The sequence below is a fragment of the Odontesthes bonariensis genome, chromosome 21, assembly GCF_027942865.1.
Source record: "Odontesthes bonariensis isolate fOdoBon6 chromosome 21, fOdoBon6.hap1, whole genome shotgun sequence".
NCBI lineage: Eukaryota > Metazoa > Chordata > Actinopteri > Atheriniformes > Atherinopsidae > Odontesthes > Odontesthes bonariensis.
Window position 1 is genome coordinate 22349302 of NC_134526.1, and position 16915 is coordinate 22366216.

A 16915-nucleotide genomic window follows, 5' to 3' on the forward strand; every position below is an offset into this window, starting at 1 on the left:
ACAAGGAGCCGGCTCTCTCACCAGAAGGAAGCCGTGGTGACGGGCGGATAAAGGAAAAGCAAGTCTTTACCAACATAACGTCGGTGAGTGGGAGATTTGCTTTGTGTATTCATGGCTAATACAGACACCTTTTCGTTACACTGCTTTAAGTCACTTGCTTATGATATCTATACAGCCTCTGTATGTTCTGTATAACACTGTAGGGTCAGCTGTTTTGTTTCCTGTTTGATATGAAAAGGCTATTTGTCCTCATTAAAGCTGATGGTCACTTCTTATCTGAACAATGACAGTGAATTAAATTCCTCCTTAGATGGTGTCATTCCATGGAGTTATGAATCATGGTCAGTTTACATGAAGCAATTGATAGTTGCTTCATGTAAAGAGGGGGGTGCTCATTGCACCCCCCCTCTTTACATGAAGCAACTATCAATGTAAAGAGGGGGGGTGCAATGAGCATACAGTTATCTGAACAAGGGGTTCTCAAAAGAAATGACTGTACCCCCCCCAAAAGGAGAACACTGGGACTAAAATCCCCTCCTCAATTTAGCTCAGTGCTTATGAGAAGCTCAGGATGATTTAATTTGATCTCATATACGCGGACTAAGTAAGCCAAAGTCAAATATCGCTGGTTGACTTGTGTTCAGAATACGCACTTTAAAAACAGGACTGGCCAAAGGCATTTATCTATTAGTTTCTAACTCATTGAAAGCTGTCATTTTGAGTCACTTCTTTTTTTTTTTCTTTTTTTTTTGACCGCCCTAATGGCTGCTTTACGTGGCACTCTGGTTGTTTTTGCATATCTTTTTGGTTGTTTAATTCTCATTTGAATTGTCTCGTGTCTTTATATCCACCTGAAGTACTCCTGTGGTTGTTAAGAGTGTTTTTTTTGTTGTTCTTGCCCACCTTTGGGGCATCTCTTTGGTTGTTTTGTGAGCCTTTGTGGCTGCTTCGAGTCGTTGTAGCTTTTTTATGTGTCTTTGTGGTATTTTGTGTTCCTCGGTGGTTATTTTGACTGTTTTGCATATGTGTGTGTGTGTGTGTGTGTGTTGTTTGGAGAAAACTGGAGAAATTCATCCAAAGATAATGTATCTATGAATCGTGTTTTCTACTAAATCTCACAGACTTATGTCATTCTTTGTTATGTCCTTTTGATAACCCATTCCATAACTAGAATAATAATTATTCACTTCTGTCCTCTGAGCTGTCTCTGAAACATCCCACTACCTGAATAAGAGCAAACTGACATTGTCTCTGATGCTTTATAAATACTGCAACTACAAACAGAGAGCATGTGTTTCATCTCAACCTGGCTGATGCTTGACATGCTCATTTAGTTTTACAGTTAGGACTGGATTCCCACATTTTCTTGATGGGGTTTCCCCAACCTGCTTCTAAGGCAAACGTCATGCAATCATCAAAATCCCCTTTCTTTACCTTCTTTACTGATCTTCAACTAGGACATCTTTGCATCCTTTTCCCCCTTTATCTCAAACGTCCTGTTGCTTATTTTTGTAATGGCGTATTTGTAACCCGATTCGAATGTCCTCAAAGACTCTTCCAGACACGAAAGGCTTTGCCGTGTGCATTTCACGACTGACTTTGTCTGCACTGATTTGTTGGATGTTCGATAAGTTTTACAGACAGCTTCGGTGAGTCGAAGTGATTCGAGGGGGGGGAATGGATCCTTTGTCATGGGAGTCATGGGATGGAAAATTGGAAATAGATCAGCATGTGAACTTGTCCCTGAAAAAAGAAACGTAGGCATGGCAGAAACCAAACAACGGTTCAGAGGAATTTCTGTGCATTGTGGGGTAGAAATGTATCTGTTTGGGTCATCTGTGGATGCGTTTTTTTACCCCCTAGTCTATGATTTTAAAAAAAAGAACCCAAATAAGATTTATTTTTGCAATTGTTTTTGTGATTCACTAAAGTCGGTCTAAATGGAATTACTCTGTAACTGAGCCGTGGGTGGTGGAAGCTGCCTGCGGCTTCCTGTTGTCACCTGTTTGAGCAGTATGCACCAAAGTCTGCAGCTTCTGCTCTAAATGCATGCATTGTAGGTTATTATTTATATTGTGATACGTGTGCTCCCCAGAGTGTGCTTTTTTTTCTTTTTTTTTTTTATCTGCCACATGTGAGAGATAGAGATAAGAGGAAGGTAGGCGTGTGGTGACATCCCACAACAGACGTACACTCAAAGCGGAAGAATGATGGTGGTGCGGCCATGACTCATTCCTTCGTAATTTCTAGTAAATGAACTGTTTCTGTCTAAGTCTTCGGCTCTTAAACACATGCACTCTTTCTACACACCAAACCAGCCTCCAATCTGATATACAGACCGCTTGATGATGCAGCGATATCACAGCTGAGCGAGTTTCCTGAGACCCACTCACAAACAAAAGAGGCTCTTTGCCCTCACCGCTTGCAGGGGTGATGGCTCTCTTCTGGGCACTGCTTTGGTCGCTTCTCCCTACCTTGGCTCTCTTCTCTGGTCTGGATTTTTGCGGCTTCCAGGAAAGCAGCAGCTCACAGAGTGGTGAGTATTCAACTGACACATTCCTTCAAAAAAGACATGAATCCATATCTGTGTGTTCAAAGTAAGGTGATGGATCGTTCTTTTATCATTTATTCTTTAGCTGATCTTACAGATACACAGTAGTGACAAGTTCTTTTGCATGTTTTGCAAAGGTTCATTTTTAATGCAAAGAAATTGTAAGGAGCTGTTCACACATGAAGGCGTCTGTGTCGAAAAAACAATTCTGTCATGTGCTAATGTAACAGCAGAAAATGAGAATAATAAGAAAAAGTCATGATCCACCCCGCAGCCAGACTTTCTTGTAATCTGTTTAAAGTGCTCTTTGGCAATAGTTCTCCAGGCTTTCTTAAGGTCTTTCAAGGTTTTTCTTTGGACATTGGCTGCTTTTTCACTCCTTTTCAGTCCAGTCTCTGTACCTGATGATTTTCTGAGGAAAAATTGTTAGTTTTTTTCTCGTGAAGCTACTGAACCCTGACCAGTGAATCATTTGAGCATCAAAAACCCATCAAACCAAGAAGTTGCATCTACGGAAGAAGAAAAAACCTAAACTTAGTATATCGCAGTACGCTGTGCAGCGTGCCCTTAAAAGACAAGTGGAGTATAGAAAAACAGGTGTGAGAAGAAGTGGACTGAAAATCAGCTACAGCAGGTCTTATGGAAGGACCAGTCCGGGCCTCAACATCATTGAAGCAGAGTGGGATCATCTCAACATCCAAAGAAGAGCTTTTGGGATGTCCTTCAAGAAGCCTGGAGAACTATTCCTGAAGACGACTTAAAGAAATGACAAGAAAGCTCGTCTGAGAGCGTTCAGACTGTGTTGAAGAATAAAGGAGCTCATGCCAACCACTGACTTCCAAGCTCTTTAACATTGTATAAACTCTATTTTCGCTTTATAGTCATGTTTTTCCATTTATGTTTGCATGTTTAAAAAAAAATTGCTACGCCCATTTCCCATTTTCCTGCTAACATATAAAGAAATTATGGGTGGCTCAAGACTTTTGCACATTACTGTACTGTAACCTACGTATAAAACTGTGTATTTTCATATTTTGTAAGTATTTATCCCTCACAAAGCAATAACCGGTTTAGAAACTTTAGAAGAGTAGTTGATAAATTGCCTCACGGTGCAATGCTCTCTCCTCCCAGTGTCGTCCTTGCTGGAATCTCTACAGTGCTATAATGACTACAAGTCCCATGTGCACTGCAGATGGAAGAGGCACTGCAACGCAACACTGCAGCTCTGGTTCAAGACCAAAGAGAGCAGGTAAACAGAGCAGAGTGGACAGCAGGGGCAGAGAATAGTCAGTTTCCACCTAACAGCTCTGTAACCGTGTCTTCACAGTGAGCTGTGCGTGCCCCTTGATGCTGCAAATGCATCTGAGCCCGGAGGTGTCCACTGCAGATATGAAACTAATTTATTTGTCATCGGCGCCCTTCACACCGTCTTCTTCCTCAATAACAACACGATGGCCGCGTGCTCATCTGTCCCACACGATTCTGTGGCTCTGTCTCAGCGCTGTGAGTTTAACTGTTCACCTTAACTCTCACCTCTGCCGTGGTGTTGTTATTCTTTTGGAGTCAACATCAACTTTGCGCAATGCTGTTGTTTCTGTGTTTGTTTTGCACAGTGAGAGCGCGCCCACCCCTGAACCTGTCCTCGTTGGAGGCAGGTGAGGGAGGCCAAAGACTGCAGTGGTCCAGCCCGTACCCTCCTTCCTCCTCCCTGAACACAAACCTCACGTATCAGCTTGGCTACAGGACACAGGATCAGGACTTCTGGACTGTAAGCCTCAAACATATTCCCCTCTGCTCCGGCTAGCAGATTTTGAATTTTTGAATTCCGGTGTCACTCGTCTGCGTCAATAAAGATCAAAAAGTGTTCTGCTCCACACGTTTTTTGATGTTGGATTGCATGGCGTCAGCCAGGACTCCCAACATGCTTCACTTTCTCTGCAGATTGAGAACGTCACGACCACCAGTGTGACACTTGAGAGGCAATTGTTGCTTCCAGGTCACAGGTATGAAGCCAGGGTGAGGGCCCAGGCCAGCATGGGCCAGTGGAGCGACTGGAGTCCTGTGGTGGTTTGGCAGACTAAAGATGGTAGGCCCAAGAAAACAGTTCTTCTTGAAAATAAGCAATATGGAATGTTGAAACGATCTTACTTCACTATCTAATTGTCCCTGCTGCTTGTCTTATTTCTTCACATTTCTAATCTTGTCTGGTTTTACGGGAGTAGACTCTGGGGCTCAGCAGCTGTTGTTGTTGACTTTCTTCCTTTTTCTCTTCCTCTGGCCTCAGACTTTGGACAGGTTCCCACTTTGCATTGTGTACTGGAAGGAGAGAGGGAAGTGATGTGTAGCTGGGAGGTGAACAGAGAGCTGGCTAACTTTATTACCTACCAGCTGGCCTGTCGACACAAGCAGACTGCACCGTGAGTTCAGCATAAAGCTTGCAATGCCTCGCCTTTGGAGCTAAAAAAAAATGCATCCAGCCAGCTCCTTCACTGATCTCACCATCTATCCTTTTAGGTCTGAGAGATGCTGCTTGAACCCAACAGTTAGTTTGGGCCTAACGGGGACGGTGGTGCGGTACAGCTGCGCGCTGACTGTCGAACACCCTGAAGATCTGCAGCTGGAGCTCCTACCGACACACAGTGCCAAGACTTTTAAAGCCTACCAACACAGTGAGTAGACACGGTGTTAGAAGAGAGAATGAGAATGCGTGGGGGTGAGGGGGCTGCCGCTGTGAGAAAAGAGCAAAGAGAGCGTATCCATCCCGATTTAAACACACAGGGGGGTGATACAGCTGAGCTGAGGGACAAACAGTGGTTAACTTAGTACATGAAATGTGATTAAGCATTCTTGCATTCATTTTAAGGTGAAGAGCCTCGGGTTATACCGCGTGTATGCTGTACTGTTTCTGGGACATAATAGCCTTGCAGCTTTTAGGCTTTGAAACATGACCGCTTGTTAAACATTGAACCCTACTGGCAGTTCTTAGTCATTACACCCAAAGTCCTCCATGAATTAAATGTTTAACTGTGTCATTGCATAAATTACACTTGATCATAAAACTTTGTTTTGTGTTCTAAATCATATGTACAGTTCATTGCACATCATCAGGAAACAACACCGTTGATGTGTTCGAGGTCGTGCATCAGAAGGTGTTTCTGTAACCATCACACATAACCATACATTGTATCACTGGATCTTCTTCTTTGAAACTGTTCTCAGACTTTAGTTTCTACGTTTTTTTCCATGTTGAGACATAGTTTTTAAAAGAATATCTTCTGGTCCTTACCAGGTAAAATCCGGCATGTACAGCCTCAGATGAACAACATGACGTATTACTCTGTGTCACTGTTTTTATTTAGCTCGTCGAACCACCTTAAGCAGCACTTGAAGTTATCGTTTTCTGTATGATCTCATCAGTCTCTCACATTGGGCCCACTCTTTTTGAAATGCTGTCTGTTAGGTCATGATATGTAAAACCTTAGACTTGAAAGAGGGCGTGCTTTCTTTTTTTTTTTAAATGACTGTACAACATCATTGTTACTTCTGCGCCCATTTAAGTCTGCATCCTTCACAGTGTAGAGCATAGAACATTAGTTGTGATGCTTTCAATCATTTTCAATATCAATTTCAATATAAAATGTATTTTTAGTATAGCAACAATGATATGGATTCAGCTTTCTGTTATTACTGATACTGCAAACGTATTTCTGATTGCACAGTTCGCCCCAACCCTCCATGGCAGGTAAAAGTGAAGGAGAAACACAGCCACTGGATGGTGGAATGGACCAGCAGTGAACCAGATTCCATATTCAGACTGTCATATCAGGTCAATTATTGCAGAACAGATGACGAAGTAAGAAACCTATAGATCTTTGTTTTTTCCTCTGCAGGTGCATGCCAGCAATGCAGCTCTTCCATATGAAGCCATTCGATTTATGTGGTGATTTGAAATATTTGAATTCAAGCAGCAACTCCGATCATATGATGTAGATTTTGTGTTTTGCTGAGACTTTCCACTGGGCCGTTGTTCCGAGAGATTTCTCTGCACTGGTATAGAAGTTGTGCTGCTTCACCGATTTCCTCTACATACTTCTGACACTTTTTAACATTGTCTATGATGAGTTTCCATGCTGAAGAGTTACTTGCAAACGGGAGCAACTGACTGAGCTCGCTAAAAGCCAACTACAGCCCAGAAAAACATCCCGAATCCCAGATGAATGGAAGAAGAAACAGCATGTAGTCTGCCAGGAGCAAGATGGTGAAATAGTTGGCGAGGTTCAAACCAGGTCTTCCCTTGATCCTCATTGGGAATGTGAGATACTTAGTAGGGCTGGATTAAAAAATGAAATCCAGTAGTGATTCATAAAATCCTTGAGTCGATTTTTCTTATATGCAATTTTTTGGCATCATCTGCATTAGGAATCCTGTCATACAATCTCAAGAGACTAGTTTCTCGTGACTAGTCTCGCAAACATTGAGATTCTGTACTGACTGTTGTGAGGGAACAAAAAAGTGACACTGACAGCAGCACCGTCACGCTTAAAGGCACGTGTGTGCCGACTGAAAGAAGTAATACAGTCATACAGTCATAAATGTGTCATAAAATCGAGACTCGGCTGCAGAAGCATTCACCATACTCCAACAACTCTCTACACAGATTTCAGACAATATTGGCACTGTACATGTCACTGTGAGAGAGAGTATCTTTTCACAAGAGATTGCGCTTCCATTTATATTATGGCATTCCTTCTTACCCTGCACCGCTGCTGACAATGTTTGACATAATCAACTCAGTTGTTGCTCCACTTTCGTGGGGTTTTCTGGAGATTTCAACCGCATCCCACTTACTGTTACACTTTGAACTTTCCCACAGTATGTCAGCTGCTCCAACAGAGAAGATAAAAAGTTGTATATATTCAATGATAACACAAGAGATGCACACAGCTCCTCTGCCCTTCCTCCATTTGAAAAAATTAGACCACGATATGGCACGCCTCACCTCATTGTTCAGCAGTTGCCTGTGATCAAAAGGACTTTTCTAAAGGGGTGCTTTGAGGCTTAAGACTGGAAAGTACTCTGTGAGCCACATGACAATGACATTAATGCAATGAATGAGCGTGTGACAGGCTACATCAGCTTTTGTGTGAAGACTACCACCCTAAAAAAGGACAGTGAGGCGCTTCCTCAATAATAAGCAACCCGAAGACCTCACACCCTTCGTGGAGCCACAGCTGCCCTGTCACACAGTGTCATCCTGAACCCCATCAAGCCTCAGCAATATCTCCACTGACAAATTAAGGAGCCCCCGGAGCTGATTATGCTAAGAGGAATGCCGTGGAAGTAGCTAAACATAATGAACAACACTGCACACCTTCTATATGTCACAGTGATGGAACAACAAAGTGTGTTCATCAGAGGTTTCTTCACCTCTGGTGCAACAGAGAGGATGGCAGGAAGTCATTCATGCCCACGGCAATAAGGACGTTTTTCCCAGTTACTTGTGACTAATAACTGTAATTAATTCTTTATACCATTTCCATTTTTAGAAATGTTACCCAGTTCAATCTAATTCAAAAGCAAAGTAAAAACAAGTCTCAATGACAGTAATGTAGTTGTTAAATCTATTCAAATATTTATGACTGGAAAACAGACGCAAACGATGATCGGCTGTTTATTTCTTCTATCATTAGGGATCTGCTGTGATGCTGAACATTTCAGAGGGTTCCACATACGCAACCATCCTGGGAACTTCCCTGTCCCCGCTCCAGGAGTACCAGGTCAAAGTTAGGTCACTGGTCACCCCCGGACACGGCTCCCTCTATGAAGGAATTCCCTCAGAATGGACCGATCCTGTCAAGTGGACCTCAAATAAAGGTGTCCACAGTACTACAGGTAAAGGGATGCTGCTGAACAAATTAGGTATGATTATCATGATCGCTTTTCATACACCTATTTATTCCGGTTTCTGTCTCCCACAGCCATTTGGTCTTTCCCCAGCGTAATCTACATCCTCATCAGTGTGTTTGTGGTCACAGTCTTCCTGACACTGTACTGCACTATTCCAGCCTGCCAGAGGTACTTTATTCATGTATGTTTGTGTATGCAAGCATGAGACTATCTAAACACATCCTGGGCACAAGTAAAGGTCATAATCAAAAGTCCTGTTTAATAGTACTACACAGAGATGGGTACTCAAGTCACTGTGACTTGGACTCAAGTCGACTCGAGTCGCTGTTTTGATGACTTGTGACTTGACTTGACAAAAAATAAAAGACTTGAGACTCGACTCGGACTTGGAAGTTAAAGACTCGGCACTTGACTTGACTTGAGACACGGTGACTTGAATGACTTGAGTGTTAAGCATCTAGCATAACTTTGAACTTTGTTCGTCATTTGAAGATCCATTCTGACCAGTAACTGCTTGTCAAATTAGCTAATATTATCCTGTTAGCCTAGTCGGTAGTTAGCTAACGTTAGCTTGATATGATACGGGGTGGGCAGGTTGGACACATTTGGCCAATGATGTTTACTGACAGTTACTTATATCTTGTCTTTTCACTTTATTAAGATCAGATTCTGCAGGTAAAATTGCAATGATAAGGTGACTTGACTTTGACTTGACTTGACCTGTTACAAGACTTGACTTCTTGACTTGCCCAAGAAAAAAATACTTGGGATTTACTTGAGACTTGAAAGCTAAGACTTGAGACTGACTTGCACATGTGTGACTTGGTCCCATCTCTGGTACTACAGCCTTCAATATAAAAAAAAACAAAGTTACAGTGTGTAACAATAACAAACATCGATGATAAAAATAAAAATAAATCGATTATATTATTCAAAACTGTGTTTAGTTGCCTTGTTTGTTTGCTGGAAGATCTTCACGACATCACAAAGCAGATCTAATTTGGCCTTTCCGATGTTAAACTCAATGCTCCTAAATTATCAAGTTGATCTCCTCACCCACTTAAGATTTATCATATACGTAGAACGGTAACTGAAGTATTATGTTGTGGGGAGACAACAGTTTGGGATCTCACACTGACAACTGTCAGAGTATATGGACTATTTCACTATCCACATTTTCACCAGCCCACATTCATTTTCATACATCCTGTAGTGGTCGTGACATCTGGCGCGTGTTGCCGTTTTGTATGTGCACAGCGTTTTGTAAATCTGGCCCCTGAACCGCGTGTTGACGGGTGTGTTTGAGATGGACGCTCTCTCCAACTTGATCGCTCGATAATCGATGATCGTTACTCACTGTTGCTTTAAATCAGTAGATTTTCCCTTTTTAGGGTGGAATTTTTTTTTTCATTTTAAACAAAAGTCATTTCTACATTTATTCTAATCAATTAGGAAAGTTATGCTGTGGGTGGACTCAGTTCCTTCTCCAGGCAAAAGCAAGATCCTGTCAGAGATCAAGGTGAGATTGTATTATTTTTTCACATACTGTTCCTTCTTTCTTGTTCTTTGAAAGGTGCATTTCATTTCTTTTTTGCATTATCTTTTGCTTTGATCCAGTCTACCAGCTGCCAGACTCTGATGCAGAGTGAGAAGACTTCATATTGCAAAGTGCAACACCTCGACAGCCCATCTACATGGTAATATATTTCACACCTGACGCATCTAGAAATAGAAGTGCCTTTTTTTGCGGTCATGTACCACAATATGTTTCCGTTAATTTTGTGACAAGTATCAGGGCTCTCAAGTTTTCAAGTTTGCTTGGAGTGAGATTGGGGCGGGGCAGGGGCCGGGCCGTGCGCGCGGGGGGGGGGGGGGGGGTGGGGGGGTTCTTTCGTTTTTTTTGGGGGGGGGGGCTGGTCCCTTGCAGTATTCCATCACCATAAACTAGCTAAAGAACAATTGTTTTATTTATACCAAAATCACAAATCTTCACTTTTACACTAAATTCTGCTATATTTTAAAATAAATTATTTTAGGTATGCAAAGTCTTAACAAACAAAATTTTTTTATGAGTGTTGTTGTAAGTGTTTGTGGCAGATTTTGATGCTTGATGACTGATATTGGGGCTCCCATTTAAAGCACTGTGGCTCAATGTCAGCCATTTTCACAGTCATGATGGATGACAGAGTTCCATTCAGAGCCAACGTGTTCCTGGTCTTGGTTTTATTGAGCCCCACCATGGAAAAAACCCTCTCTGCATCAGCATTTCAGTGTGGCAGAACTAATACCAGTTTGGCCATTGTAAATAGCCTTGGGAATCTGCTCATACCAGTCACCTTTGAAAAGAATTAACCACGGAAGCCTAATTACACTCCTACATATTTTTCATTTTTCATTAAGTTGCTCATGTCAAAGGGTGTGTGCTGAATATTTAGGTCTACTACTCCAATGAACACTTTAATCGGCAGGTATTGGTCTTTTACAAGGAGTAGGAAAACTATAGTAACTAACAAAAGATTAAAATAAATGAAGATATGACCTGCTGATGATCCTGACGGTTCTCTTCCACCTCCAGCTCGTCTACAACTTCTGCACGCATTCAGACCATAAAGGTTATGTCCGCTGTGCATTCATGGAACGCGTGCTTGCAGCTTAAAGCTATTTCAGACCTAACCCGGCAACAAAAAATTCTGTTTTGTGATTTTCCGATGGGTTGCTAAATCAAGACAGCTGTACCAGAGCTATAGTTCTGAGCTGTACGAGCGCACCTGCCATTGACTCGTTTATAGTATAGGCCATTATAATTTCTGTGCGACGAAGTTGATCATTTCTCAGCGTGAGAAATGGCATGTGTGGCGTGTGAGCGTGTGAACTTGTTGAAATGCGTGTGTCTCACGCTCATTGCGTGAGACTTGAGAGCCCTGCAAGTATTCTGTAGCTGTACCATCTCTAATAGATAATGCATTAATAAACTATTCTGCAGCGCTGGATGTCACCAGTCTCAAGAGAATGACAAATGATGGGATTAATTGCTTAATGTGTCCCCCCGCAGCTCCTCGGAAGCTTTGCTGTGGCCATCCAAGGGCACTGCAAAAAAATATTTGGATCAGGACGAGAAATGGTGGGAAAGTGATAACCTGACCTCCACTGTTGAGAAGGTTGACAGTTCCGACACGTCATGCCTGAGCTTCAGTGGGCCGTACATCTTTTGTCAGGTCAGCTACTCACTGCTGGTATCATTAGTCAGATATCCACATGTTTGGTATAAATCACCAAAGAAGACGTCATTCAACTATTAATCTAAATCACCCAAATGTTCAGTACACTATAAGTCTTTCTTCAACTGTCTTCTCTCCCTAAAAATAGACCTGTTCCTCAAAGTTGTGCATTTTGAAGAAGATTTAGTAAATGACTACCTACGATTATGCTACGAAGATGCTAATCTAGTCCCACCCACCAATTGAGCTGCTAGCGCAACCCAGAGCCTTATAAAAACCACTCTAGCGTAACCTGTGACGAGAAGCTAGTTAGGGGCTAACAGGTGTTAGCGGGAGCTACTGAATACTTGTTCATCCTAGGAGTGAGTTCAGGCTGCAAGCTACCGTTCACTTGGCCTCGGGCCTAGTTCTGACCCATTGGGTTTGGCGCCTTCTTACTCTGGCGAGCTCAGTCCCTGCAGCTAGTCGGGTAGTACCTGCTTGCTCGGCCTGAGGAGCGGCAAGTAGACCTTGCTAGCCTCCAGCTAACTTCTCTTTGTAGCTTGTGTTTGTTTCACATCCCACCAAATAAATTGCCAAGATTTTTCCCCTTTCCCCTTCCCCTTCTTAGTGAACCACACAACTTGTCTGATTGTGTCTTTCTGAGACTGTAGGTGGTGCTCTGATGAATCAAAGCAGAAATCCTCGGGCGTAGTATTGGTGGCTGATTTAGCTCACAATATGTCTTGTGGCTCATCTCATTGAAACTTTAAAAAATTTATAAACTTAATTTTCAATGGAGGGGGACTTTAAACCTTTGTTTTTCAGTATCTAGGCAAATATTGAAATCCTACATTTTGATATGATAAATTAACAACGTTAAAGGAACAGTTTTACGTTGTCTTAAATCAAACTCTTAAGATATTTAGGTCTGAAACCACAGTAAAACTTTGGATTTAGGTGGCTGCTTGCCAAACTACTTCTTAACTTGGTGCAGAAACAGGAAATCACTGTTTTTTTCCAAAATATCTTTTTTTTTCACAAAAAAGGAGATATATCCCATTTCAGTAGGAAATGGATAATCTCTTTTTTAACTCTTTATTTGAATGAGACGGTGTTAACAGAGTGCTTGAAATCTTCATAAATAGGAAGATAACAATGCTAAACATACCAAAAGCTCTTAATCACTTTGCAGCCAATAACTGCTACACTGAACATCACTGTTTCTATCTGACAGGCATCACCGTCAACGGCCAGGTCAGTGAATGTCCAGACTGAGGAGAGATACCGAGAAACTTTGTCCGATATCTCTGTGTCTCCTATCCCTGTACCTGCTTCTCTTTACGGTGAGGGTTATGTATGCCTTCCTAGCCGTGCTGTCTTGAGGTCCACGCAGGATCTCACATCTCAAAGCAATGAGAGCACCAGCTCGCAATGGTGCAACACTGCTGAGCAACACCAAGACTGCCCAAATTCCACACCCAGGCCTGTTCAATCGGACGATCAGTCCAGCCCCAGTGAGTCCACTATCCAGGAACAGCCTCCAGAGTACACCTCAGAAACCTTCAGCCCATGGCCTCAAATGGGCACCATTGAGGCCTCGGGGTACTGCCACCTCCCCACACCCTTCATAACAGCAGTAGAATAACCAGCATCATGCAAGAGAAGAGCATTTCACAAAGGACATAGCAAGAATCTTTTTTTTCTTTCTTTTACATAAGATCTCTACTTTATTCCAAGTTGCTTTTGCTTCTGTGAGAAAAACACGCATGGTGAAGTGTGGACAGCTTTCCTGCGCGACTGGATCTGGGTATTTTTGATCAGCAGCGTTGGAAAGGCCCGGGTGTCTGCATTCCGCTGCATTAAAGAGAAGAAGATGAATGTATTGTGTGCAACAGCTGTGCCAGTCACCGCTGACAGCCATCATTCATTTCCTGATGATGTGGTTTTTCTAGAAACGGATCCATTTCAACATCAGTCTTCGGTGACTAGATTGTGAAGACTTCAGTTAGAAATTGTGAATGGAAAAAGGTGGGTCTGCAGACATCTACTGTTGCAGGAACTGAGGGCTTATGTTATCATGTGACCATGTGTAGAAGCAAGGACTATTGATTCACTTCTTTTTTTTAAAAGGATAGTAACACAGGATTTACTTCTCTGAATGTTTTTGCACTGTAATTCACACAGGATGTGCCCATGTACACTGGAAAAAAATGAAAGTCTTACCAAGAATATTTGTCTCATTTCTAGTCATAATATCTCATTACACTTGATATAAGACACAACTGCCTAACAAGCACTATTTCAGCCAGATATAGGGACTTGTTTGAAAACATACATCTTGAATATCTTGTTAAATGAAAAAGTCTTGAAAACAAATTGTTTTGAGTCACATATCATTTGAAACAAGCTTCTTTTTTTTTTTTACATTTGAAGAGATTTTTAAGCTAATTTCAAGATCACTTTTAACTCCATCCATCCATCCATCCATCATCTTCCGCTGGTCCGGGGATCGGGTCGCGGGGGCAGCAGCTTGAGCAAAGAGACCCAGACGTCCCTGTCCCCGGCCACTTCCTCCAGCTCTTCTGGGGGGACCCCGAGGCGTTCCCAGGCCAGCAAAGAAACATAGTCTCTCCAACGTGTCCTGGGTCTTCCCCGGGGCCTCCTCCCAGTGGGACGGGCCCGGAACACCTCACCGGGGAGGCGTCCAGGAGGCATCCTAACCAGATGCCCGAGCCACCTCATCTGACTCCTCTCGATGCGGAGGAGCAGCGGTTCTACTCCGAGCTCCTCCCGGATGACCGAGCTTCTCACCCTATCTCTAAGGGAGAGCCCAGACACCCTGCGGAGGAAACTCATTTCGGCCGCTTGTATTCGCGATCTCGTTCTTTCGGTCACTACCCACAGCTCGTGACCATAGATGAGGATAGGAACATAGATTGACAGGTAAATCGAGAGCTTCGCCTTCTGGCTCAGCTCCTTCTTCACCACGACGGGCCGGTGCAGAGCCCGCATCACTGCGGACGCCGCACCGATCCGTCTGTCAATCTCCTGCTCCATTCGTCCCTCACTCGTGAACAAGACCCCGAGATACTTGAACTCCTCCACTTGGGGAAGGATCTCATTCCCGACCCGGAGAGAGCATTCCACCCTTTTCCGGCCGAGGACCATGGTCTCGGATTTGGAGGTGCTGATTCTCATCCCAGCCGCTTCACACTCGGCTGCGAACCGCTCCAGTGAGAGCTGAAGGTCACGGCCCGACAACGCCAACAGAACCGCATCGTCCGCAAAAAGCAGAGACCCGATTCTGAGGTCGCCAAAACGGACCCCCTCAACGCCCTGGCTGCGCCTAGAAATTCTGTCCAAAAAAATTATGAACAGAATCGGTGACAAAGGGCAGCCCTGACGGAGTCCAACCCTCACAGGAAACATGTCCGACTTACTGCCGGCAATGCGGACCAAACTCTGACACCGGTCATACAGAGACCGAACAGCCTGTATCAAAGAGTCCGGCACTCCATACTCCCGGAGCACCCCCCACAAGAGCCCCCGAGGGACACGGTCGAACGCCTTCTCCAAGTCCACAAAACACATGTAGACCGGTTGGGCGAACTCCCATGCACCCTCCAGGATCCAGCGGAGGGTATAGAGCTGGTCCACTGTTCCACGGCCAGGACGAAAACCACACTGCACTTTTAACTCAAAAGTCCTAAATATCACATCTTATTTCAAGAAATCTTGACAAGCCGATTTTCACTAGTTCCATTGGCAGATTTTTTTTGCTTATTTCAAGCAAAAACGTCTCGTATTTGCTGTTTTTTTTTTTTTTACTTACGTTTGGAGGGGCATTTTTTCCAGTGTAACCACAGACTCTCAAGAATCATGTTGAAATCAAGTCCTCTTTATTCCTTCCTCAAATTGTCCATTTCTGTCACAGCCACATTGAGAAAGCTGAACTCTCTAAACTCCACTTGACGGGAGGGCCGTCTACGTTTGCTGCCTGCCATCTTCACTGCAGTCGTGTACACTGCACATGTTTGCACAAAGATGTGAGATTTAGAACCTTGTTGTCAATGTTATAGCCTAAGTGTTGCTGAATATATGTGTGATGCCTAAATATGTGATTTTCTGATATTGCCGTGTTGCATAAGCCCAGAGTTTTTTCACTTTTTCAGTTCCAGGTTTTCAGTCCTTATCTGAAGCCACAGAGGCCAGGATACTGTAAAACTTAGTTATTTACTTAATAATATTAAAGCTTTTTGTTAGAAAAATAAACTTCACTTTAACTTTTTACAGTAGCTAACAGTCATTTAATGCATATTATGATATGTCTGGTTTTATAGCTGTCTGACAACATTTTGAAACAAACTGTGCATTGAAATCTATCATAAATTAAATTGCATTTGTTTTCAGTTGGTTGCAGTTTGCACTTTGTGCCACTAGATGTCAGGACATCCTATGTACAGGACCTTAAAATGAGCTTGACCTCCAGGGAAACAAAATGTCTGGCTGCAGGCCAAAGTTTATTCATCCAGGATTGCCTGCATCCAATGCAGCTGGTTAGGGGGCAGGGTTAAAGGTTTGTGGGCTTGGATTCCAAAGTGAAATGATCAACAACTTGGATGTGAGCGGAGTTGGATGGTCTAACTTCGTTTTCCAACAGGTCACAGTGAGAGGCCTCTCCAAAAAGGCAGTAGCATGTGTAGATCTTTCTTATATGTGATGTTTCTTTTAACCCAGTTTGTTTTCTATAAAGAGCTACACAGAGAGTCCTCTAGATTTTCCAAGATTCTGTATTTCTTTTAAGGAAATAAAAAATTTTATGAGAAATGTTATTCTTGTCTTTACATCTACTTTGACCTTTTGGTATGAGTTGCAAGATGATCCACAAGTGTTTTTTTCTCCCTCAAAGCATTACGGTGATGGTTGTTACTGTTGTCATGATCTTGAGACTGCAGAAGCAACTGTGCAGTTGACCATCCTTCTTCCTGGGCCTCGCCTCAGCTTTCCCCATCAGTCGTGGATGCTGCCCGTTGTCTCAACCTTGCCTCCCTGTGGATCTGGTCAGCCGTGATTTCCTTTTAGAAAATTGTCACCGTGCCTCTGGTTTATTCATCTGTATTTGAAGTTATTGGTTGTAACCGCAGTGCTCCCCTTTGAAAGGGTATAAACCATGTGAGTAGGTATTTGTTATGGGTACAGCCTCAGTGTTTTATCTGAAAGTTTAATGGGTTTGTACAGATGCACTCGTGACCTGCCT

General features: G+C 43.1%; 1 protein-coding gene across 1 annotated transcript; it reads left to right on the top strand.

The window, feature by feature from the left end:
* Positions 1-16488, top strand: csf2rb (colony stimulating factor 2 receptor subunit beta). The gene is made up of 15 exons (XM_075454495.1): positions 1-83; positions 2319-2536; positions 3683-3800; positions 3879-4054; positions 4165-4319; positions 4493-4637; positions 4836-4968; positions 5066-5220; positions 6271-6404; positions 8242-8443; positions 8530-8626; positions 9911-9977; positions 10076-10155; positions 11511-11673; positions 12893-16488. Exons 2-15 carry the CDS (start codon positions 2434-2436, stop codon positions 13301-13303), a joined length of 2139 nt encoding a protein of 712 aa, XP_075310610.1. The 5' UTR covers positions 1-83; positions 2319-2433; the 3' UTR covers positions 13304-16488.
* The last annotated feature ends 427 nt before the right edge of the window (positions 16489-16915 follow it).